The 27,074-nt window shown below is 34.1% G+C and overlaps 1 protein-coding gene across 3 annotated transcripts; it reads right to left on the bottom strand.

Moving 5' to 3' along the window:
• Positions 1-26,787, bottom strand: LOC123710585 (receptor-type guanylate cyclase Gyc76C-like). 3 transcript variants are annotated; one of them, XM_045662596.1, is made up of 24 exons: positions 26,299-26,787; positions 20,695-20,905; positions 19,706-19,903; positions 18,464-18,529; positions 17,674-17,914; positions 16,065-16,211; positions 15,231-15,439; positions 13,885-14,068; positions 12,893-13,053; positions 11,719-12,009; positions 11,304-11,423; positions 10,305-10,445; positions 9,182-9,253; positions 8,544-8,633; positions 8,020-8,095; positions 7,394-7,552; positions 6,903-7,098; positions 6,319-6,459; positions 4,038-4,260; positions 3,594-3,738; positions 3,131-3,333; positions 1,839-1,974; positions 1,325-1,433; positions 1-1,056 (listed from the first exon to the last, which is right to left on the bottom strand). In XM_045662596.1, exons 2-24 carry the CDS (start codon positions 20,875-20,877, stop codon positions 570-572), a joined length of 3,978 nt encoding a protein of 1,325 aa, XP_045518552.1. In that variant the 5' UTR covers positions 20,878-20,905; positions 26,299-26,787; the 3' UTR covers positions 1-569. The 3 variants fall into 3 exon arrangements, with proteins under 3 accessions (XP_045518552.1, XP_045518553.1, XP_045518554.1); XM_045662597.1 differs by lacking the exon at positions 26,299-26,787 and adding an exon at positions 22,837-22,898; XM_045662598.1 differs by lacking the exon at positions 1,325-1,433 and having other exon boundaries at positions 915-1,056.
• Positions 26,788-27,074: the final 287 nt, after the last annotated feature.

The raw sequence follows: 27,074 nt of genomic DNA, 5'->3' as shown, positions 1-27,074 counted from the left end.
TTCAATAGAAATTATTTAATAACATTAAACTCTTATTTCACAATTCACGGTAACATCGTTTTACTTACACATATTATTTACAACAGCATTTAATATACATATATTCCTAATATACATGGATATGTAAAAACCCAAGATCCACATTCGAAATATTACATACTCAAAAACCGATTCTACGTAACCTTTTTAATTAGTATAATATAGATATTAAATTATAAATAAATAAATTCGTTTAATAAATCACTATTTAAATTTGCATGTAGCATATAGCAAAACTTTGGTTTCATTTTGTATCTTGTGCATCTTGGGTTAACTTTATAGTAATGAGTGCTTCCAAATCCCAATAGCAGATTCCAATGTATTTTTTATGATCTTAAATTGGAAACGAAAGTACCTTTTATATCATAGATGTCTTTTTTATGAAAAATCGCATTCTAAAACGTGGTTAGAACAGTATTTGTTACCACAGTTGACATTTTTTTATATGGAAATAACATCGTAAACATGGCAACAAACACGGCACATAAATACACGTATAGGCCGTGAGTCTGGAAACACTATAAAGGAAATCAGACGGCCGACTCGCGATCAAGAAGCGGAGGAGCCCGACGCAGAGAAGAATTAGTACTGCGAGTGCCTCCGCTAAAGATCCCTAACAACCACGATCGAATCGCGAAACGCGGCATCTTCCCGCGTTCGCCTTTAACATCGACATTTTCGAGCGACCGCCATTTCTTATAGAACTCAATGTAATCCGAGTCCGGTACTTTACGACGCGGTCGTTCGCGGTTCGTGAGACTCGCTTTACGTAAGAGCGGGCTGTCTTCGGTCGTTCTAGCTTCATCTGTGATCGCGTTGCCGTTGAAAATCGGTCCGCAAATGGTAGCTATGGCAACGTCAGCGTCGAGCGAACGCGTCGTATTGTGTCTGCGCAAACAGGGCTTTTCGCGTTTCGCGAGCGCGTCGAGTGAACGTGCCGTACGTAGGGCGGTTTCGCATGCGCCTGAGCAGACATCGCCCTCGCACGCCGAGGACGCGATCGAACTCAGAGCATTTCTGAAATTAAAAAAATGCTATAAATAACATTGCTTTTTAATCATTTGTAATCCTGTATAAGTATTGGATTTCGTCCCTTTCTGTCAAATTGTATTTACGCTGTGATGAAAAGAGACATAAGTACTTTAGGACGGGACTGCTTTAATTTGTATTAATAACGTGGGACTTATTTAATAATCTTTATTTTAGTAAAATAAGCAGAATTTATGTAGGCACAAACTATAGAAATGTCATTAAAGCATTTGAAAAGTGATTGTTGTTTCTTTACCTGTGTCGTAGCGACGAATCCCTGTCGAAACGTGGCTTAGTCGTGTGCGCCGGCAAAGAGGCGCCACTGTGCAGTCTCTGCCTTACCCCGCGAGATTCGTTACGCAACTCTGTCACACCACACCACGCTATTAGCTCACACACACACACATCGTAGGTGGCCGTTTAATTAGTTTTGAAAATATAGAAAAGCTAAATAAGAAAATAATACGTCGTTCTCAATATTGACACTCGAGACTTAACGTTAAGTATGAATCTTGTCAAATACCTTTTTGACTTATAAGTTTAGGAATCGAAAATGTCAATCGAAGTTTTTAAAACCGACTTGAGGTACGACTTGGAATATGGCATACTTTCGTGTCTGAAACGAAGTCACTTTTGACATCTGCATAACTATGGAATCAGGTCAATAAAGGAACAATGTACAAAATAAACCCTGATAACAATAATCTAAAATAAAGAAGTTTCGAGAAAACATAAAAATACACAAAAAATAAAAAGGAAAAACACAATACCTGATATTGACGGGTGCCTGGAATCAGTGAGCCGTGGACTGCGACGTGGCCGACAAAACAGAGGCCGTTCCTCTCCCTCCACGGGCCGCTTTTGTATTGCCTTCTCTGACGCTCCTACTAGCCAGTAGGTTTGCAACTGAGAAAAACCACCATTAATAAAAATCTTATATTTTAATTTATTCATATGTTAAACATGCAAACAAAATAATTTTTCATAAATAATATGATATGACTGTATTATTTGTATTATATATATATATATATATATATATTATCTTATGGGACTATAGTCGACGCATTTTAAACTGAGTCGTCGGGAAATAAATGTCACTGACAGTAGGAATATGCACGCAATGCATCCCGTTATCATCAGACACATCACATTACGATCTATACAGTTTCTATATGATCACATCGATAGTATTGTCTTTTGTTAACATAACTTTTACACGTTAAAAGAAAACACTTTTTAACCGGATTGAAGCTATGTTTTATCATTATAAATTTATAATTATTTACATAATTTTAAACCTTTGAAATTGTCACCGTGACCACGCACACTGTAAAGCACACGAAACGTCGGAAAATTAAACAAAAAATTTAAAAATTATGTAAATAATTATAAGTTTATAATAATAATACATAGCTTCAATCCGGTTAAAAAGTGTTTTCTTTCAATGATTGCGTCAAATTAAAAACTTTTATTTTCAGATTGCGAAAAGTTATTCCTAATTATACTCAACATAATGTAGCATATCGATCGTACCTATCACCTTATCGATATGCACCTCTTCAATTATTACGCACATCACTAACCTCTCCATAAGACCTGTAAGTGCGAGCGAGACAGATAGATAAATATGATTTATGACCCGAAACCTCAGTTCATAATGCGTCAACTATACTAAACAATACAATAAATAGTAAACTTACCTAAGCGAGTTTTCGAACTCTCTATTGTCTTAGGTTAACGGAAGTACTAAGTGTTATAATGAAAACTACTTTGACGGATATAAACGTGAATTTATGTGCGTACTATTAATGACACGTACATAAAAAATTATCTCGATCAGAACTCGTTGCTATGGAAACGGTAATTTAATATTGCTTCAAAAAGATGCTCTTTAATCTTTGCAAAAATTCTGACTCGAGACCGTAGCTTCATTTTGGACGTATTATAATTAGTCTATAAGTTTTTGTTATTTAAACTAATAAAAAAATTATTAATACAAAATCATTAAAAAATATTTAAAAAAGGTTTATATACGTTTTTTAAGACAAATACCACTTACCACTCCTTTGCCCTTTATAGGAATAGATCCCCGTGGTTCAACGATGTATCCCCCAATCTTGTCAAGAGCCTGCTTGCACGAGGGCGATATGTGTATGCGCAGAGGCTCCCCGTTCGATTCCATGCGAGAAGCCGTGTTCACTGTATCCCCGAATAGGCAATATCGTGGCATGGTCAGACCTACTACTCCAGCCACTACTGCGCCTGTAATTAATTTTATATTCAGTATTTTTGTGTGAGTGAGCAAGTGATAAGGGAGTGTGCGAGTCAGTGAGTGAGTGAGTGAGTGAGTGAGTGAGTAAGTGAGTGAGTCAGTGAGAATAGTTTTTCTAACTTTTATGATAATGGTTATGAATTGTTTTAAGTAACATAGTGGGTTAGCAAGTTTTAAATTTTAAAATCTGAAGTTAATTGCCGTCCGTAAATGACATATAAACCCATTCACGTGCATCAAACCTGTTTACCTGTATGTATTCCTATTCGCAATTTAAGTATTTCGTTGGGCCGATGCGATATCTTGTGACTCTTGACGGCGTTAAGAAGCTCCAACGCCATAGAGGCGATCTCCCCGACGTGTCTATCGTCGTTCCTAATCGGCAGACCGGATACCTGAAAAAGTCAAAGTAACTTTTTAAAACTACCAAAAAATACGGCAATGATAGATGTCCTAAGGAAACCCTTTTCATTATATAATGAAAAGGGTTTCGCGCTATTTTTCACGAATCTTTTGTACCTATATGTAAATTGTATTTATTATTTTTCAACAGACTGCGACCCTCTTTTAAAACCAACTCGACTAACTAATCCTTGAAAAATATTGAAGTATATTTATATGTTTTTTTTTTAATTTGTCTATTACCAACTACCAGGATCAGAAATAATAATATTAGCAGAAAGACAATACTTACCACCATGTAGGCATCACCGATTGTCTCCACTTTGTAGACATCGTAGCCTCTGATAATCCTATCGAATACGGTGTACAAATCGTTTAGGAAATTGACGACTTGTAACGGAGTGCTCTCGGCAGACATAGACGTGAAGCCAACGATATCGCTGAAGTAAATCGTGACTGCGTCGAACGACTCGGGCTCCACCCCCTCACCCGTCGTGAGACGACGTGCGACTGACCTACGACAATTTACTTTATTATTCCAGAAAGTTTTGATATCTCCTTTTACTTCAATATGTCTAAAAACTATATAAATCAAAACTAGAAATACCACTAAAGATGAAAATGAAAAATCTTCAAGTACAAAAAAAATGCATCACATGCATCTTTACGGCAATAACACAAATGACCATATCGGGTTGTTATTAGAAAATCGCATTGGAAAACTAAGCTTATCCATGCTAAGGAAAAACAACCGTACTATAACCTAAACTCACCACATCCACGTACGCTACACTAGAATCAAAAGCATGCTGTCAAAATGTCTATAAAAACTAAAAACCAATACCGAAGCGGCAACCCCAAGCAACTGACAACATGTTAACTCCTACAGCACAAAACTAAATCACCAGTAGAGAGTTAATTACCTCAAGACATTTCACGACATTTCAAAATGGATTCAACCCCATCTGTAAAGAACACAAGTACAACAATGTGAATATTATGTTTCACAACACCGCTTTACATAAAGTCCGTTCCTATGGATCTAGAAAGATTAGTCTACAAGGCAAATAAGCTATGGTTATAGTATTGTCTTTTATTAACATAACTTTTACACGTTTAAAGAAAACACTTTTTTAACGGATTGAAGCTATGTATTATTTGTAATTATTTTACATAATTTTGAATTTACCCGATGTTTAGCGTGCTTTACAGCGTGCGTGGTCACGGTGACTGAAGACAAAAGGTGTTGAATGTCAAAAGTATCACAGCTGTAGAAAAAGTTGTGTTATCTGTATTTATTTCCCCGGAGTTGAAATCGACTAAAAGATGACGGGTTTTTGCAGAAATGACTAACGGTGTCCTCTATTTTCACGGGATTTTTAATTTAGGCCTAGACATAACACTTATTTCTAACAAAACACAGACACAGAAACACATAAAATAACAATAATAAAAAATAATAATAATACAGATAACAATTTTTTTTAAGAAAAAGGTTAAATTGTGTAATGCGTGTGTGCTGTGGTTGTAATTGGCCCTGGCTCAGGATTATGCGAAGGAGCAAAGTTGTTCCACAGCGCTTGTAATTTGGATATTATCTTTTGGATTCATCTTTTAGTCGATATCACCTCCGGGGAAATAAATACAGATAATACAACTTTCTCTACAGCTGTGATACTTTTTGACATTCAACACCTTTTGTCTTCAGTCACCGTGACCACGCACGCTGTAAAGCACTCGAAACGTCGGGAAAAATTCAAAATTATGTAAAATAATTACAAATTATTATGTTATTAATACATAGCTTGAATCCGTTATAAAAGTGTTTTCTTTAAACTGTGGTTATTTCGAAAGCCTGTGGACCAAATGTAAACCAGTACACGCGACCACGTGTGCGGCTTGTTGTATTTGCGTCTTCTGTACATCGTTCTTATTAGCTGTTACGGTGGACATGCATTGCAGTTGATTCGCTGGTTGTGGATATAACATTCATTTGTTACGGATGGCTTTGAATTGGCTAAATTTGCGCATTCGTAAAACTGTTTATTCAGCGATCTTTAGATTCAAAGACACGTACGTACGTACACACGTACTTGCCAAAATAGCGTGCACTTAAAACTGATCTCTGAGCCGTGAGCGATTATAGCAAACATTTTGTTCTGTAAAAAGCGCTTTGGCAAGCTGTCTTCTAGCTGTTACAATAACACTCTGTATAAATGTCCAATAATGAACCTACCTCCAAAACGTATAAAATTTCGCCTTCAGGTTTTAACCCACTTCATAAAAGGAGGTTATGAATTTGACAAATACCTGATATAGTATTTAAGAAATGAGAGAATAGATAGTGTTGGAGCAGATGTGCTAAATTTCGTTAATAATTTTAAAATTATCAGTATTTTACTTAGGTAAAAATCTTACTTTCATCAAAATCAGTTCAGTAATTTTTGAGATATGTATATAAAAACCGAAATGCAATATCGCCACCATATTCAAAGCCATATACATATTAAGCACTAAACATGTTATATATTAACATAATATACAAATACGTATGTACATAGCTTATGCCTTACTTTGGTAGCATTCTGTGAAGTAAATCTTCCGTCTTCTGCTTCTCTTCTATCAATAGCCTCGTTCTCTCATTGACTAGTTCTTCTAAATTATTCGCGTATTTCTCCATCATATCCATCATTTGGTCCATGATGTTTCTTGACCTGTAACGTTCGAGTAATTCATTAATACCATTAAGTTGGTGATCATAGAGTTGTACATGAAGTCCAGTCCTTCATATAAAAAAAAACAATCTACTAATTACATTATTCTGTCTCATTTTATCACTGCGAAAACAATTTGACAGAAAGAGACGAAAAAGCATTAAATGTATAATAAAGTTTAGGGAAAATCGGGAAGGAGACTCATCTGACGTCAAGTGATACCACCGCCCATGGACACTTACACTGCCTAGAAAGCTCGTAAGTGCGATGCCAGGTCTTTTTTGAATTACTCTTTCTTAAAGTTCGATAAGTCGAATTATTTGTCAAGTTCAAAAAAAAAATTGTTAAATAAGACATTACTGTTACAAAAACGTATACGTCGACTACGTATACGTGTTCCCATATTGTCAATATGATGGAAGCGCAGAGGCATTTGAACTTACTTGCCCGACTTGAGTTTCTTGAGCCTCGATCTAATAGTGGGGAAGTCAGGTCGTAAGGCTGGTTCTTCAGTCCAACAGTCCCGCATAACGCCCAACACAAAGTCCTCCACATCACCCTGTAATGTCCGCCAGTCGGGACGAAAAGGCTCCGACCCGTCTAAATTTTCTGGACCACGCTTTACTCGTTCCACGATCTCTATAAAACCAATACCCAGGTAACATTCCCATGTACTCCAAGACGATAAAACAAAACACAGTCGACAGTTATTGAAGATAGCCCATATCGGAAAAAATTCCAATTTCTACACATTAATTTCATATGAAACACGAAAAAGTACAGATTTGAAACTGCGTAAGATCGTAGTAGGATCTCTTCTTAATATCTTGAAACAATTATTATTTCGCTTGGAAACAAACCAACTTTTCAAATAAAGAAGCACATGCTATTACAAAAAAATCACTTTAAAATACTCGAATCGTATTGATAATACCTTTCGGTTCCAAAGAAGTAAATCCGAAAGGACCCCGACGTGCGATAATCTCGTACAAAATTATTCCAAACGCGTACACGTCTCCCTTCTGCGTCCCGCCCACATTACCGTTGGGATAATCCAACTGTCGCAACAATTCCGGAGACTTCCAGAGTAAACCTGTCGAAGAAGCCTTCTAAAGATGGTACCCGCGAATTTTTGCTAGTTCTATCCCTTATAACTTTTATAGTTTATCTACCGAGAGTGAGTTCTTTACACTTCATGGAGCTGTCACTATGTAACATATAATTAAGTAAAATATAATTTCAAAACTTCATAATAAACAATAGTATATTTCATTACAAGTGCGGAAAGCCTGTCATTGCAAAGAGGTCCGACAAACCGACAAAGGTTGACAGTCGGTACAAGTTGCAATGACGTTTCCGCACGTGTACTGAACAACTATTTTTAATACAATTGCAAAAAAATGAAGCAACTTTTTTTTTCTTAGGCAAAGGCAACTACATATACAGCCATTCAGTAGAATGAAACATAAACACTTCTATGATTATTTTAATGATTTGGGCCGCTTAATTCCGGAATACTAAGATTATAGAATCTTATCAAAGAGGAAAAATATGAAATACCTCTATAATATTGATGTTCTCCAATAAAATCGTTTTCAGCACTATTCCTTATCTCATGAAGTCCGAAATCAGTTACCTAGAAACAAAAGCGGAATTGGTTCTATACCAATTGCAACATTTCTATTAAAACATTATTAAAGTCATAACACTTTCTATGGCTTTGAAATTATCCCAATTCAAATATCAATAAATAAAATTCGGCCATTGTAAAATACACCTTAACCCAATTACATAAAGACGTTATTGCAATTTACAAGAATTTAGGATTTTCCCTTCAAGCCGCAATCTTTATATACACATTCTAAAGCAGGTTTTTTTTAAACTTACGAAACTGTGTCTCAAAGGTCATGCGAAATGGTTAAAATCTAAAGTGCAAAGCATAGTCATGAACTACTTTAACGTGATTCAAACTACCAATTTCCAAAAATATTATTTATAATATTTTTGTATCTTAGATAATATTTTGTAAAATATATTAATAAATATTGTTTATAATATTTTCAAAATAAAAGTATCAAAAATACCTGCAGCATCCATCTTGAGGTGACAACACAATTTGAAGATTTGAGATTTCCATGAAACATCAATGGCGACGTGTGGATAAAAATCATACCCTGAAAAAAACATATGCTTATCCAATATATACACAAACGTGCTTCACTACCTATTACCTGGAGTACCTGGAGAACAAATAAAAGCTACCATCCAAGGCATAAACCCTGATCTTCAACTTGACTATTTAAAATATGATCGTCTATACTGGCCTTAAACTTGACGGTCAAAACAAAACTATCCAAAGACTTTATTACATTACGCTATTATTCTTCGCATATTCGAACAAATATACAAGGGACCCCACCCATTAAAATATTCAAAAATATACAATAAAGGCCAAAAAATCCTTTTTAGAAAATTCCTTAAAACTTCCGAGCCTTCTGCCAATGTCCATGGGCGGCAGTATCACTTAACATCAGCTGAGCCTCCTGCCCGTGTGCGTCCTATTACTAAAAAACTTACATCTTTGAAACAGTTTTTCGTAATTATATAAAATACAATATTACGCCGTCTTTTATGTATATTTATTACCTAAGCAATGCATATAAATAGCGAGTTACTCAAACCGTGACTCAAGAACTTTAGAACAAAGAGAACATTTCCAAACCTTAATGAGATCATGCACCAATGACGATATGAACATCTTATCTAATTTGATATCCTCATTTTCTATTATATCCTGGAAAAAAGAAAAAAATATTTATATTCTACTAGTTATGTAACCTAAGAGAGCAAGCCTATTGGCTTCAGCGTGCGACTCTCATCTCTGAAATCGTAGGTTCAATCCTAGGCTGTACACCCGGGTTTTCTTCCTATGTGCGCATTTAACATTAGCTCGAACGGTGAAGCAAAACATCGTGAGGAAACCGGCTTGCCTTAGACCCAAAAAGTCGACGGCGTGAGTCAGGCACAGAAAACTGATCACCTACTTGCCTATTAGATTAACAAATCTTGAAACAGATACAGAAATATGAGGTCCAGACCTAAAAAAGTTGCAGCGCCATAGATTTATTATTTATGTAACCTTACATTAGTTATATATTTTAGTTATTGGAAGCGTAAACAAAATGCATCTGACAATTAAAGCCAAAATGAGCTCTTTAGTTTTTACCAAACTCATAAATTGTAATTTAACATTCTCGTTTCCGATAATGTCCAATAAGGTGTCACTAGATTTACGAACTCTGCAATAAGTCAAGTTAGTTTTTTGTTAATTCAGAGACAAAACTCCTAATGTTATCTTAGTTATAAGCTCATGTTTTAAACAATTAAAAAAAAGTGTTTTGTTTGAACATATCCATACAACAACCGCCACCGAAATTAATTCGCGGCAAACATTTTAAAATCAAATCTCATTTTGAACTGACCTAATAATTTATGAACTATATTAAAATAAACCGACCTATGTGTACTTAATCTTTGTGCCACTTATGATATGGAATCATTTTAAAAAGGAAGTTTTGCGTAATATAAAATAAGCCTAAAAAAAACACGACAGGAACAACGGGAATTAGCGACTTCGCACAGCGGTTATTACTTGATATGTATGAATATGTGTTTATATACTTCGTATGTTCACAAATTTCTCAGAAACTAAATTAAATTTGAACCATTTTACTTAAACATTTACAGTTCAAATGTCATCAGTTTTTGAGATTTATATCAGAATTTGATAATGATAGCATGATTTAATTAGTTTATTTGTTTTTAATTTGAATAATTTCACTTACATATAAGCTGCCCTTAGCGCAATAGTCCGTGAGCAGTAAGATGCGTAAGGGCTCAACGACCGCACCAATAAACGAATTAAGGTTGTCGTGTCTCAAATCGCGCAATAGGCGCATTTCTTTCATCACTTCGCGAGATATGTCCTGAAATAAAAAATGTGTGCGTGTACTAGTGTACACACGTAAGAAGTGAAACTTCTTTATGACCTTATTTTTCCAACAATGATCTACTATATGCAACTATACAGAAATTGGTTAAATAAAGTTAAATTAGTAAAGTTTAACGAAAGGCTTTTATCATCATAGACTTGAATACAAATAATACAATCATTTCATTTTAACTTTAACTAAGATTATTAGAGAATTTCATTAATTGTAATGGAATTATTACTATCATTGTTATCGTTATTATATATTTTTGTTATTAATGGGTTCGAATCTATTCGTATCAACCGTGTTTGGGACAAGATAAAAATGGCGTGTAACGGAAAAATGTGACGCGTAACGGAATAATGTGACGGTATATTTTTTTACAACGCCGATAAAGAAGTTTCACTTCAAAAGACGGCAGAGAGATGTGGTATATAATCTTTCTATCTTTGTCCATATGTGTATTAACTATGCATTTATACTGTATGATTTTGCATTAGCTGTCAAAATTTGTTGAAATGCAAAACTTTGCACCTGTTGTAAATAGTAAATCTGGGGCTTAAGTTACTCCTCCTACGTCCTCTAACGCCTAACGATTTGTATGAATATGGCCACGTGTCACGTGTGCGTGAGCCAGTGTCATTCTCAAACAAATTCGTTTGGCATTAATCGGTCACGCCTGTCGAAAAGTGATTACGTCTCAAGCCCCTTTAATAAATAGGTAAGCTCATACGTATAGGAAACTCCTGTCCGTTAAAGATTTCCTTTTAAAAAGAGATAGCTATATGTCAGAATTATATATATATATATTAATATTTTATTTTTATTCTGTATGTAAAAAAAAATATATACCTTTTTCTTTGAGAACTTAAGCTCTTTAATCCGAACAACGTTTCCCTTGTACTGGGCCGTGGGCGTGAATATTTGGGTACAGCATTTACTCTCTCCGGATATACCACTTGCCAAACTTAACTGAAATGAAAAAGTCAAAATTAAAAAAAAAAACAAAGTGCCATTGGACGCACTTTATAAAGCTAGGTTATCACTCTTCTGCGAGATTAAAGCGTTTGTTAATTAGCCAAGTATTTATAAAGAAGCCTTACTTCTAGAAGAAAAATAACTTAAAAATTAATCGTGTTGTCGTTAAAACTAGAACTAACTATTTGGATTATTATTTACTAAATTAAAATTAGGTTTAAGTTTTTACTAAAATGGATCTGCATTATGCAAATGGAATAAATTATTATTATTAACTACAACAACCTACCTTACTAGGCGACCAAACGAAGCCACTCCCTAAATATCCCCCAATCTCATGCGGATCTATCTTCCACAGGAGCCCCTCGATCTCCTGCTCGATCTTCCACTTGCGGTAAATGCTTATTGTCACCACGAGGGTACAAAATAGAGCCACCGCTAACGTCCCGGCGACGACTAGGGACGTGATTTGTGAATCGTCCTTAGGACATTTCTCGTTCAAGAACCCACAGGACGGCTCGTCCTCCGGTTTAACACTGTCCGGCCAGTCGATTGGGAATTTCGGATTTAGCTTGTATTCCTGTGAAATTAAGATTAATATTAACTTCTGGTATTCGAATACTGAAATTAATGAGTTTTGTTGTAATATTGATTTTTGGTCTGAGCCCGCATCGCGTGGAAGAGATCGCTTATTTATTTATTTATTAATTTAGGAAACAAAACAGACACATCTCTTAAAGTAAAAAACAAAAAATAAGACAAAAATAGTTAAGTAGACAATATAATATAAAATGTATAAATCAGGAGAACGACAAACATACTAGTAGCCATAGTAAAGAAGAAAGATACAAGGCTTAGGTCATTAATAGTTGTTTTAACGTATTCTTAAATAAAGCAGTAGAGGAGTGCGAAAAAAGATCCATATTAGTAGCAGAATCCAAAGTAGAACACATCCTGTGAAGAGGCTCGCAGTACCCAATGTTGGCTCTGGGAGTCGGCCGGCTTATAAGCAAAGAGGCCGCTTGATGCAATAAATTAGAATGTATCATTAGAATATAACAGTATTGTTAAGTGATACCGTCCATGGACACTCAATGCCAGAGGGCACGCGAATGCGTTGCCGGCTTTTTAAGAATTGGTACGCCCTCAAAGTCAAAGTCAAAACTTATATAGGTAACACAATGTGCACTTATGAACGTCAAAAAAAAAAGAAAAATACATAAATGCTTCTAATTTTTCATTTACTGCCAGTTCTCAAATTAAGGGCGTAGAACGAAAGAGAAGAACTGGCAATAAACTCTCCGCCACTCTTTTTAATCGCCAAGATTTTTTTTTGACCCTAAGTCGAATTAGTTCGGAAATACTTTACTTGGTACCTGGTTCCACAGAGTGATGATACACAGCATAGCTACTAGCTAGTTTTCATTAAAATCTAAATAAAAAAATGTACTTAAAATGCTTACAGGAAATTCCCTCGTACACTGTTGGAAGTGTCCCACTGGTATCATACTATGAGTGCAGTTGACCAAATTGTCGCTGGAGTTGATTGGCTTGAAGGCCAGAACTGAGAAGTTACCCTCGGAGTCGGCTCGTTCGTCCAGACGTATCGACATTCCAGATACACCTGTAAATCAAATTACTTAATTTATTGGATACCGTAATATAATAGAAATTCAAAATTAGATTTTTCTATGAAAACAAATATTAGACAGATATAATCAGCATTTCACGAAAAAAAGTACCGTCACTTTAACTAAAAACCTACCCTATAATAAATGTAAATAATAGAAATGGTCTCTTTCTGTCAAATGGACTGTTTATATAAGTGTTTCGTTTTAAAAGAAACTGTGTAGCGTTCTTTGAAATTCACATCACAATATTCAATCATTTATAAGACGCCTGGACAAATTAAGATTTTTTAGTGTTAAATAATTTTCGTTTATATATTCCAAGGTGTGTGGAGGTAGTCAAGAGAAGAAATCAGGTGAAAGTATGAATCTCAAATCGAAATAATATTTGCTCAGTAGAGAGCGTACGCAATACGTACGCGTACATAGCTGCAATTCGTTTTATTAACCGATCCTAAAAAGGTTATCAGTTTAACCTGTGTATGCCTGTATGATATTGGTATTTGATAATATTTGAGTATTTATTTAGATTCCTAAAACGTATGCTAAATTTCCTACGTTTGTCCACAAATATCTGGAGTCAAATTGACATGATCTCAATTCGATTTAAATCACCTATATTCGCCTAAGACCAAATTCATCAAAATATATAAATAATATTTACAATTGGATTCAGGATGATTTAGTTAAATGTATATGTCGCAGCAAAGTTGTTAAATGAGAGAGTTTAACTATTTAAAGGCATTTAACTACTTTACTGCGACATATACATTTCTAAGTAATTTTTTAAAATTAATTAAAACATCAGAAGAAATTCCAAAACTTACTTTTAAACGGCGTAATATCGATCATTTTCGAAACAATACGTGTCCCATTAGTGGCGATACTCATTAATCTCTTATGTGTGAGTGTTTCGTTCTTCTTAAACGTTTCCTCTTCAATCAAATTGTGCAACGCCGTCGCATACAACTTCACCGAGTCGTATAGATACGCCGCGTATATTGACACATACTGAAAAAAAATGCATCAAAAACGACTTCAGGTAGGTTATCCCTAAAAGGCAAGTAGGTGATCAGCCTGACACGCCCTCGGCTTTTATGTCTAAGGCATTCCTGACGCCTGTCTTAGACAGAAATATTTTAAAAAAACTTCTCGCTCGTACGCTGAAGGTAACGTATACGTATTATATATATTGCTTATATACAAACAAACAACTTTAACCAAAACTCAGTTGCAACTAACAACTCTTCAATGGATCCAGTACTTCTATATAAGAGTCTGTACATAGAGAAACGTCATAATGTACATTATAGTAGACTGCTTGTGAAATGCTTAATGAACTGATACGAATAAGAATTGCATTAGGGAGCGTTCAAGTATTACGTAACGAATTTTGGGTGTCCTCTTGTAAAACGTTACGATGCGGGTCGGGGATTAAATTACGCATTATTGTTAATATTATTTTACACTTTCCAGTACTTTACACCGCGTTATGGCAAGTTTTAGGTATAAAGAGTCAATGGGGGTAGTCACGAAACGTTTTACTATTGGATACAGAAATGTTACGGCACGTTTCATAGTTTCGTTTCAATCTCCAAAAATTGCGTGACGTCATACTTGAACGCTCCCTTAGTTAGTATAATTATCGCGGCCCTTTTTTGTGAGCCTCCTGTCCGTTTGACAAATCAAAGGCTCACCAGATATTAAGTGACACCGCCGTCAAAGAAACACAATGCTAGAAGGCTCGTTAGTGCGTTGCCTTTTTAGATTTAAAACGAAGGTCTCGAAGTCAAATTGGTTCGGAAATAGTAAAAAAATTACGCTCTCCAAAAAATGACTTAAAAAACGTCAAACTACGGGCTTTAACACCGGTCGAAACAATTGTTTCCGGCAGTATTGGAAAAATATATTTATATCAGTGGCGCCACAACCTTTTTAGGTCTGGGCCTCAGATTTCTGTTTATGTTACGTGATCATTTGTCAATCTAATAGGCCTTCGACATTTGGGTCTAAGATAAGCCGGTTTCCTCTCAATGTTATTCTTTACCGTTTGAGCGTTAAATGTACACATAGAAAGAAAGTCCATTGGTGCACAGCCGGGGATCGAACCTACGACCTCAGGGACGAGAGTCGCACGCTGGGAGGCAACACTCCTCTCGTACTAATAAAGTACCTTTATAAACTTTTTTTCAAAAACTGCCGGCAGAGGGAACTGAAAAGGCGCCTCCGTGTTATACACTTGAACTTTGCTCGTAAAGTTCTCATAACTCCGTTCGGGCTCAGACGAAACTACGACCAGAAGCGACTGTGCCCTCTTTCTAAATTCTGGGGTATTTTGACAAAAAGCCTCTGGGCCATGCCCGTGTCCGTGGTCTCCAGCCTCTGGAAAAGAAATATTTATGACAAAGAATCGAAAAGCGTTTGAAACGAATTCATTTTTTTATTATTTATTATAGTGCTTACGAGACCTACTTAAATGATGAATTTTCCTTAATTAGGAGATCACTTACTAAGGCTGTTAATATAAAATATAATATAAAAAAGCAAAATTTTAATATATATAAATTTAAATATACATATTCCATCACAAGTATTTAATTTATTAAACACCGAGACAGATTATATACCAAGCGTTAGTTCATACGAGTGGTAAATGTCTATATAGAAACAGACGTTTATTTATAAGTTCATAAAAAGTTTTTAAAATTTATATTGAAAAGAAAAACATTCGAACAGCGCTTGAAACTTGATTTAAATTTGTAATACGTTACATAATTAGTATTCCTTAACTATTTTAGATATTTGTTACTCATAAAATATAATACAAGTTATATGCATAATTAATAAAAATTACTACATTAATAATCCTTATATTATTATCAATTTCGTAATCCTACAACTAACAAATTATATATAACCAAAAAAGATTATACAAAACATATAGTCAAAGATGGACTACAAATACAAAAAAAGTTCAAATATTTACAAAAGAAAAGTTACAACTTACTCATTAAATATTTCAAAGAATCCTTTGCCGTGTACGTCATCATGTCAACAAATATAACCATGTACTCCCCCTTCACAAACAGTTGCAATGACTCCATAGCCGTCATCATGTCATTCAACCCACCCGGCGATCCGAGGAACACGTATACTGAAAATATACAGCAAAAAATATATTATTATTTAAAATAATTAACCGCTTCAAACCTGTGTTCCAGGCTCATTATGTTGGAATAACTGTATTTCAGGGACCTGGGGCTTCCCTCTAACAATTACTGTACGAAAATAAATTAATAACAGAGGTCGTGTTGGATGTAGTCGTGTTGGATGTACATTTAAAATTATTATAATACCCCTAAACAGATACATTTATCATGCCAAAACGAAGGATTCCAGTGGTTTATTAATACAATCTATTTAAAAATATCTAAAATCGCATGCATATTTTAAATATTAATTTTATTTCACTATGTGTTACAAATAGTTCTTAAGATCTAGAAAGGAAAAAAAAACTATTATACGTAATAAACAAAGTGCGTGCGTACAAAGTACACATGTCAGAAGTGAAACTTTTTTGTCAATAAATTATTACTAAGGTAAAAAGCCCCAATAGATGATCCTGTACCAGAATATGATCACTCCAGGTATTTGTATATCTATATTCACAGTGTTTACAAACTGTATGCGACAAAATTGCCATCTAAAGTTCTCAAATGCAGTCTCTTTCAATCTATCTCTCTCTCTCTCTCTTCTTCGACAAAAACGCTGCAGATCTTCGTGACGCTAACATCTCATGCACCTTAAGAAGTTTCAACTCAAAAAAGACATTCACGTATTCCTTGTGTCGTGGGCAGCTAGTCTTTTCCATTTTACATATTAACGGTACTTGACATAATTATTTAAACACTTACATTTTATAATTAAAACAAAGTTACACAATAAGAATATTTTCTGTTTCGCTCGAGAGAGGTTGAGATGTTGTTAGTGAATTTATAAAGTTTTAAATCATTAGTGAGTTTTTTAAGAAAGTGTTTATGTTTTTCGTTAGTACGTGTTTTTTTATAAAAAATAGTCACACTCGGTACAAACTTCAAAGATTTTTTTTAGTTTTAGCCAGACTAACACACAAATATATATTTTTTTTTTTATATAAAATAGGGGGCAAACGGGCAGGAGGCTCACCTGATGTTAAGTGATACCGCCGCCCATGACATGTGAGTAGTATGTGCACATCTATCTTAGGCCAATAAAAGACATAACTACTACCACCTCGTACTTTTAACGTGTCCCTTCTCTATTACCTTCTGGATTTGGTTCAGGTATGTACGACAAGGCCTACCCAACCCGACGTCACCATAAAACTTGATAGTTGTTAAGTGTTTGGTATATTTGAAATCCAGATTAAAAAACCTAATCTAGAATATTTGAGCGATTGAAATTATAATTTATAAAAGTAACTTAATATTAACGCCATTAAAAAGAACATTTCCAGTTCTCAAATCAGGGACGTAGAAAAAACAAGAAGTAGATATATAGAATCTGCGGAAAGCATTTTTTTACATATTTTTTTATGAAGGTCCAGAAAGCTAAATCCGACTAAGAATCTCGCTTACTTCTAGTCCTATTCTTGGTCTCCTGTATAAACTGGTACCAGAAACCTGGTGCACAACAGCTCATCTTCTCTTCACAGCATTTAAAGCCATCAATCACCGGTCTTTGATGGTTGACGGTCATATTATTCTTCTTGGCGTGGTTCTCCAGCGTCAGAGCCACAGTCACCCACGACTCCTCGTATAATATTGAGAACTTATTCCATCTGTAGTATCGTAACAGTGAAATAACCGATTTCGTTGCCTGTAATGTTTACGATGTTTTTTAACAAGTCCAGCAGTTACCTTACCAAAGACCAGAAACAAATTGCGCGTTAATACAGCAGATAATAACATCTTCAATATTTAAATAACAGTTATAAAAAGTATAACTCAAAACAATTTTAGCAAAAAGACAGTCTTATTGCACTCTAATTAAAATACTCTTTCGTCTCCTTCTATCACATTGTATTTATGCTGTAATGAAAAAAGACAGATGAGGTCTTCAATGGAATTCGAGAAGACTAATATAACTAAGCAACAAAACTACAGTAACAACAGTTTTGTATTCGATGTTATCGACATTTTTTTTTTCGATTTTTCAAAACGTTATTTAAAAAAAAAAGCAGCGTCTTGTTTTTAATCTCCCCGAAATTTGTGATGCGGGACCTTATTGTGTTCACATATTTGATTAATTATGTGTTTATATAACATTAAATATTTCTAATATTCATAGGCCAGCCATCTCGCGAGTTTTGTCTCTACGCTTTTGTTTCCAAAAGATCTGTTAACAATTATTAATTTTTTTACATACCTGTGCATCGGGGGGCTCCAACCTCGCGAAATTAGGCAATTTAGACGTTTGATAATCAGAACATTTCTGCAACAAATAATATATATTTAGACCAAAGACAGACTTGAATGTAAATAAATCAATAATTCTTGAAAATCTAAATCTTTATAAAATATGAAATATGTATACAGTGAAAGAAAACACATTTTTACCGGATTGAAGCTATGTATTATTATAAACTTATGATTATTTTACATAATTTAAAAAAAATCCGACGTATCGCGTGCTTTACAGCGTGCGTGGTCACCGTGAGTTAATATTAAAACAGCTTCAATCCGGTAAAAATGTGTTTTCTTTCAATGTGTAAAAGCTATGTTAATAAAAGACAATACTATATATATGCAAGTTACCATTAAAACACACTAAAAGAAAATTATTGCACCACATTAATATGCGTTCAATTACTACAATTTATAATGATTACAAATAAATTGCAATTATTACGCGAGCTTTCTTAAGGTTACAGCGCATAATTTTTTTATTATTTTTTTAAAATCCGGCTAAGTCTGTCCATGCAATGCATTCAAACCCTGGCTTTGCACCAATGGATTTTCTATGTGCACAATAAATAGTTGGTCATACAAAACATTGTAAAGAAACCGCCATGTCTTACACATTCACGTGTTGTTGCACAGCGTATGACCTACAGCGTCTAGGTCAAGAAAAATTAAGACTTCTAAGTCGTAAAAAATATTTCAGAAACAAACTGTTTATTGCTTTATGATATACAACATTCTTTGTTTGTTTTTCTGGTCGCATTCTGTCAAACGCCATAAGGTTAGATCAAAAAACTTAGCAAAAGCAAAAGCGCTATGCACTGAAAAAAAATTCAGGCTATTGTAACAAACGTCAGGATTACTTAATATGGTGGTTACGTAATAAAAAAACAATGGCGCAACAACCTTTTTAGGTCTGGGCCTCAGATTCTGTAACTGTTTCATGATCATATATTAATCGAATAGGCAAGTAGGTGATCAGCCTTCTGTGCCTGACACACGCCGTCGACTTTATGGGTCTAAGACAAGCAAAAATGATGGTTAAGTATTCTTAAATTTACAAATTTTCCGCGCTATTTTCTTAATTTTCTAACCCTTTATTGACAATAACAAACGCAACAAAAAGAGAATTAGCGAAATCGGTCCAGCCGTTCACGCGTGATGCCGTGACCAAGGGAAATAGGGTTTCATGTTTATATATACTAACATATGAGATCATCGGCAAGTTTTGGGACTGTGCAATAATAGCCTCTGTGTGACACCGGCCCTCTGGTCCAAAGAACGCGACAACCCCCGAACAGCTCATATCGGTCAGGAGCTTCGTCGCCGTCACCGTATCGCACTTGGTGTCGTTCCACACCAACGAGAGGTGCACGTCGGGTAACAGATCGGTACCGTTGTTAATCTGGAATTAAATTTGAAAATATATTGCCACCGTAAAGATACTCCACTTCTAACACAGACTTTTTGATTATATTGAAGACATCATCGTCAGAGTCCGGAAACTAATATAATTCGTGTCATTTTTATTCAGTATGGTTATTGGACCTATAATGGCGTAAGAGTGTTAGCAACATAACAAAAATAGTAATTTAGCACTGCAGCGACCTTAGACCCCTTACTTTGTAGCTTCCAATATCGATACCAATTCCAATAATGAGTTTTTGTCAAAGTTGCGGCATCAGCGCGGATATTGAGAGAACACTATCGTAATTGCATACAATAATGTCGAAATCGGTATCGCTATTGGAAGATTAAGGTCGTGCTTGTCTTAAAAACCCCAAAACGATACACCGATTTACACCAATCTATCCTCAGCTTGTCTCACTGAATTGCTGAGACCCATAATTGTTTTTACCCGGTGAGACTAAAGTCAGTTAAAAAGTAATGGTGCAGGTTACAATGTATTCTTTCCGCGCAGACTCAAATAGAAAAGCGGAATTTTGGTGTTTCGTCTTTAAATTAATGTGTAATTCTAAAAAAACTGATTCAATTCATAGAGTTTGTTATGTATAAAGTAATTATAAATGAAATAAAAACTATGTAGGATTTGTAAATTTGTTTTAATTAATTATATCGTGTGTGTGACAAAACAAAGTATTATTTTGCATTTCTATTTAGACTGTCCGAGTCTCTTTGTTTCTTAGAACAATTATAAATAAGCCAAGTCCGAATGGAATTTATTAAATTTACTACCTCTTCGAGAGCCATAGATAGGGCTCCAGAGATGGCGAGACCCTGTCTCGACCTGAGCTCGCCCTTAATCGAGGGCAGGTAACCAATGGTAATGTTGAACTTCTTGGGGATCTGTGCATCGACCGAAGACGCGGCCAGCAGGCCCAGCGCCGCGAGTACAAGGACCCGCGCGCCGCGCCACATGCCGCCGCCTTCACCTTGCCGCTATCACCTGAAAAGCAACATACATATATGTGACTAAACTATCACCAACTAAAAATTATAAATAAGATACATTTTATATTACAGCTGTCTTTTAAGGCGGGATATATCAATTACGTGCCAGTTTAAACGGGACATTAAGTCCATCCAATCAGATTTTAAAAAGCGCACCAAAACATCGATCCTGACCAACTCTGCATACGGACTCGCATGTCTACCATTTGACTACATTATATCACGTTTCGCAGATGCGATGAAAACTTTGAGCAGCTGATCGTGGTAACACAGAAGGAAAGATCACGTGGCTGTTCACCAACCAGATGGACCGATCAAGTGAAAGACACATTGGCCTCAAAACTATACACTGTCATACGAGAGGCGCTGGACAGAAATCCTATCCTAAGAAAATATTTCACCATTATAATCTCAACACATCCTTAGATTACTTTATTTAATTATATTTGTACATAAGTAGTGGTTTAAAATTTCATTTATTTACAATTACATTACAGGTTACCTTATTTTGTGAGGCACAGTTTCACCGTATAATTTTTAAAAGTTATAAAGAAACTGACATATTAACGAGTTTTCGCATCGAAATGTTAACGCCCCATCGGCGATCAAGATGGCTAAAATCTAAAAAACTTGATCGTTTCTTAAGGAATTCTAAACACGTTAGTAGTGAACAATTAACAAAAACATCATACGATGTGTATAATATAAGTTCTATTTTCGTAGATTAATAAAAGGGAAGTCTTCCTGCAGCTCGCTTTCCGCCCTCAAATGTAGGAATTACTTCCCTGCTGTCAAGTAAGTAATTGGCTCACAGCCGGAGACCGATTAAACCAATTGACATGACGTTATTTCGGCAAGAAAACGCTACTTCTAAGCTCATAATATGAAACGTATTTTCATCTTTATATATTTTGTTTCGTTACTGGTAAAATGGATAAAATATTTCTGTCATAGGTGAATAATGTTTCAACTACTATTTGCATTATTTTTTCCTTAAGTTATGAAAATTATTTGTGAATGTTATTCACGTAGGATTGGTTAATATTCACTCACAATATTACATCTAATACGTTCGTTCTTTAGACAGACCAAAGACACGAACGAGATTATATGAATCAGTAACACTAGAAAAGACTTCTCACGAAAATTGATGCTGTAACAAATATACATAAATAATTAGTGGAAATACGCGATTCATACAAAATGACTTTGTCGGGAGTTGCGTCAAACTGGATTTAAAAGAGCACAGCTGACGTCGCGACACATTGACGTCACAAAGAACGATGTCACGTGAGCAAAGAAGAAAGAATAGGTCCCAAAAGTTGTTTGTAGTCTGGTAGTCAAAACGTAGACTTATAACCATAGTATCCGACAGTTACACCCATCTCGCCTTGAGATAACGTGAGCGATAACGCTCAAGTTATTTTTAGACATTAATAAAAATGCAAAGATTAGGTAGGTACACAGGGCTACAAAAAAAAACATAATCTTTCAAATGTAATTTGTTACGTGTTGTTTTAGTTTCAATATGCATAATAATTTATAAAATATCGACCTAGAAAACAGAGTGCACAATGGAAGTTCAGGGTTCTGATTAATTACTTATAAAAAATTTCTTCCCATAGAGGTCTGACAATCTGAAAGACGAAGAAACTCTGGACAATACTACTATGATATATGACATCCTAAATTTAAAATTCCTTTGTCCTTCACGATTAAGGTTTAGGGGTGGATACCGGAAAAACATATTAAGATTATTATGCCTCATTGAGAATTTTTGACAATGCTCAATACGTTGTGGATTGAAACAGACAGTCCGGTGATACATGTTGCGCATGCCACGGCTAAAAAGGGGACTCGAGGGACAGTCATAAATAAAAAAAAACATCTGGCAATACGATAAAAAGCTATGAATTGTTAACGCACTTTGTATAAAGGTGAGATTGAAAAACTGCGAAATATAGATTTTCACTTTTGTTGGTGAATCGAGCACACACACATGCCAGCTTATCAAGGCAGAATGACGAAAAACATTGCGTACATATCTTCATATATAAACATTATGCTATAGTGTTAATCGGTGTAAAAACACTAACGACGAGGTAATATATCCAGAATACAGCCCTTATCAATACAATAGAATCTTTAGAAAGCTTATTTAATTTCAAGTTTTGAAAAGATTTTATGTAAACGATTTTGTAATCTACTTTCTCAATTCAGAGACAAGCTGAACTAAGACTATCTATTAGGTCAAAGAAATCTCTCAAATGGAAAGGACAAATTATCATAGATTTAGTTTCGTATTATTTACCAGACAAGCTAAAACATCTAACTCATGAAACCATCTCTTCTACAATTCTTTACTCGCATTAAATATTTGTAACCTCGACTTTGGGTACATATTTACTGAGCTATTAATAACACCAAATACATAAGCTAGCTGATTCAACGGTCACACTACTTAGTGAGCATACATTCCATGTTAGATATTCATGAATTAAATTTACATGTAAATCTTTAAAACCACTTACAAACGGGTGTTTTTGCAGATTGAAGATGCAACTGAATTGCCACATGACCGATTAGCACATGTATATAATTTTAACTTAAATTGGTTCTAGCAAAATCTAAATAAACCCGAATAAACATTTAGTAACAAGGAATATTCTGGTTATTTATTGTCCCTGGATTTATTTTTTTGTCCTTGGAACAAACAATCTGACTGGAGAATCAGATATTTTCGATCTTGTATTTAGAGTTGGTTTAGACAACTTTGTGAGTATTGTTCGATATTAAATTCCAACTACGTAAAGTGGATATAATCTCTAAGATGATAGAGAATGGGATTAGCGTATAATTGTGTAAAAAATTAAAAACAAACAATTAAAAAAAATAACAAACTTCGAAAAAGTGGTGATTCGAGAATGTGTCGCAGCAAAACATAATATATTGTATGTACCAAGAGAAATATAATATATTTTCTTTATTTATTAACACTTCGTTGCATCACAATATAAAAATTTAACATAATTAAATGAAAAGGACGGTAACCGGCGGCTTTATCGCTTTCGAGCGATCTCTTCCAGGCAACTACTGTGAGAAGAGAAAAAGGTATTAAATTAGATGTGGAAGGCCAGAAGTTCAAAAATATATATAATATAAAAGTACATAATATACCTGACTTAAACCCAAGGCCTCCAACCAAATACTGAATAAACAAAAAGTGTAAGGCACACATTCGTGGTAACACTACTGTGAACTGATTTTAAGCGACGAAAACAAATTTGTAATTCGATGTGAATATATTGTTTTTTATGTATGACGCATAACGCCGAGTGATCCGATTCTGGCAATACATTATTTATGAAAGCAGTAATAAAAAAGAATATTCTGTAAATTTCCTTTACTATTCTTATTTCTTAGGTTAAAAATTGTTTCTTCAAAGTAAATGTTAGTTCACGTAAGTTTCTTATTACACATATTTTCACAAATAAACTTTATTAATAGATTTAATTTAAGGTATGACCATTGGAACATCGGTTAGTCGGTCACGAGAAGCAACGTATACATTAGATAAGGTAATGATCATATCATTGCACATCTTAAATTTTAGTAGGGGAATGTTGATGTTGTAAGCGGAATAGTCCGTTATAATATCGATCACGGCGGGGCGATGTTTGTCCAGCCACTCCCCAACACACCCACCATACAAGATAATAAAAATCGACCACGCAGCTAACATACTACCACATGATTATGTAGACATCACTCAATGTAGATATATCTAAATTAGATTAAATTTTTGACAACTACTTTCTAAAATAGCATTAAAGCAAATAAAAATTTAAGGCATGAAATGGTACTATGTGAATTGTGTGGCTTGGCAATTAAAAAAAATGCTGGTGTAGATTTTAACAGTGCCCAACCCAAGAATATATAATCATAAAAGTAGATATATGCAATATAATATGTGCTTTCCAAATTTAGAATAAAATAATTGTCACATTTATTTCAGACCCTGCTATGTAGATAAGAAGTTAATAACAATTTTAGCATAAAAGATTTAAACTATCATTTTCAAATAAGTTTAAATAAACAAAATAATAGTTTAAATTTAAACATATTAAACTCATAAGAAGAGGTAGTTTCTCTGCGCCTCTATAAGTGTGTTTAATATTACTTTGATTTTTTAAAGACAGTTCTCAGTCTCAAATATCAAAGATGGTTGGCCAATATTAAGCTGTTGCATGAAATATCATCAGCCTAAATTTTCCACTGGATGACCATAAGTCTTATCAATTGAGAGTGGCAAAACACAATTATTATTTTTTTGAAATCTCGACAGTAGTGCATTGACAATTCATCTCATGCTGTTAGTTGAAGACTATGAGCTAAGATTGAACCGTCGTATATAGGAAATAACAATAATATTATGTATAATATGTATGCTATTTAAAGTACTAGTTAAACAGGATGTATTTTGATTTAGAATTATAATACTTAATGGAAGAGTTGTTACAGTAATTATTTAAGAAATATTCATTGATACAATTAAACATGAAATAACTGACCCTTCAGATTAACACAAACAATATTATATTAATAAGAACATATCTAATAATATTTCTATATGTTTGAAAATCATTATTTGCCTTTAAAATATGAACTTGCTTAAAATAATAGGTATGATTCTGCTACAGACATCACACTATCATGTTAATGAAACAAATTTATTATATACTTAAGTTAGTGTAATATTGGGATAATTCAGTATATGTATATAACTTAAATTATCAATATATAGAATTTACATTAAACAACAAGGACAAATAGAAAAAAGACCTTATGACTAATACTTTAATTCAAATATAAATTATGAAACCTTTTTAATTTGTTATAATTCATTCAGTCTTATTATTTATAATATATCAGTGATTGGTTTTGCACTGATTTAAAAGAAATTGTTTGTTTTATAAAGAAACTTCGTATGTTTCCTAAAGTTTTACCTAAAAGATATTACATAAAATAATATATTTTCAACTATGCATGGTGTGGTAAGTATACATAAAACATGTTTTTGCAGGTGACAGAAGACAAAGATTTGAAAGATTATAATAACTAACTACAGTAGAAAGTAAAAAACAGGTAAATGTTGATTTTTGACAATATTTTAAAAGAATATTGAACAAAATATACAAATTTGTACATTTTCAACTACTGTAATTTCTACATTACAAGCAAGCAATACTATTTGTAAGTATGTGTAATACATATTGTTTTTATTTTTTATTTAACAATATAAAATTTTTCTTATCTTCAACAAAGACTTTAAATCGTAATAAATTTAAGAAAAATCATAAAAATGTTAATTACAAGTAATTTACTTACCATAAAATAAATTAAGCTTCTTTGTATACTTTTATCTTTAGACAAACACTCAACTTTCATCACATCGTTGTTGAAACTTAAGAAAACACCAAGCTATAATCCAAAAGTTCATATAAAAACGGCGCAAATATTCGCAAGCATAATAATATGTTTACAAAGACATGGAGCTTCAATACTGCAGGCGATTCTAAAAATACTCCCAACACGATAAAACTGTATGAATGTGTTAAAACGTAAAGCAACACAACGACAAGAAGTTAATGTGAATCCGGATTATGGGCTCAACTCACTCGTTTCTTTGATACTTTTAAATAATATACTTTACAATCACTAGTAATAAATCAACCAAATGTTTTTAATACTCTCTACATCCACAAAGAAATCACAATTATCTCCATAAATCAAATTAAAAGATTTAATTTTACAATTTTCATGGACTACTCGCCACAACAATTTAGCACACAATTTCCTACACTATGTATCCATAGCCCATAGGTACACAATTCACAAATACAAAACCATTCTTTTATCTTTAATAGTACTCTTGACGTTTTATTTGACACTAGAAACAATGACTTCTGACTAAAGTGACAATGTCAAAGTGAACTAAAACCTAAGAACAAGACTTAAGTATAGAACTTGTAAAACAATAAGAGCGCACATCTCGTCTCTAAACGTTTATGCGAAATTGTAGGCGAACGAGACACCTAATTCACACACTGCTTTTTGCTTGGTGGTCGCACCTCTGACCTCAGACATCAAGTAAAAGAAAACTC

Source organism: Pieris brassicae, chromosome 6 (genome assembly GCF_905147105.1).
Source record: "Pieris brassicae chromosome 6, ilPieBrab1.1, whole genome shotgun sequence".
Classification (NCBI taxonomy): domain Eukaryota; kingdom Metazoa; phylum Arthropoda; class Insecta; order Lepidoptera; family Pieridae; genus Pieris; species Pieris brassicae.
This window is presented reverse-complemented; position numbering and strand designations above follow the sequence as displayed.

Excerpts from the sequence above, each read along its gene's own strand:
- LOC123710585 (XM_045662596.1), bottom strand. The coding sequence starts at position 20,877 with ATGTGGCGCGGCGCGCGGGTCCTTGTACTCGCGGCGCTGGGCCTGCTG. Across the intron at positions 19,904-20,694 it reads TATCTATGGCTCTCGAAGAG|ATTAACAACGGTACCGATCT; the intron begins GTAGTAAATTTA and ends ATTTAATTCCAG. Across the intron at positions 7,099-7,393 it reads TACTTCTTTGGAACCGAAAG|AGATCGTGGAACGAGTAAAG; the intron begins GTATTATCAATA and ends TTGGTTTTATAG.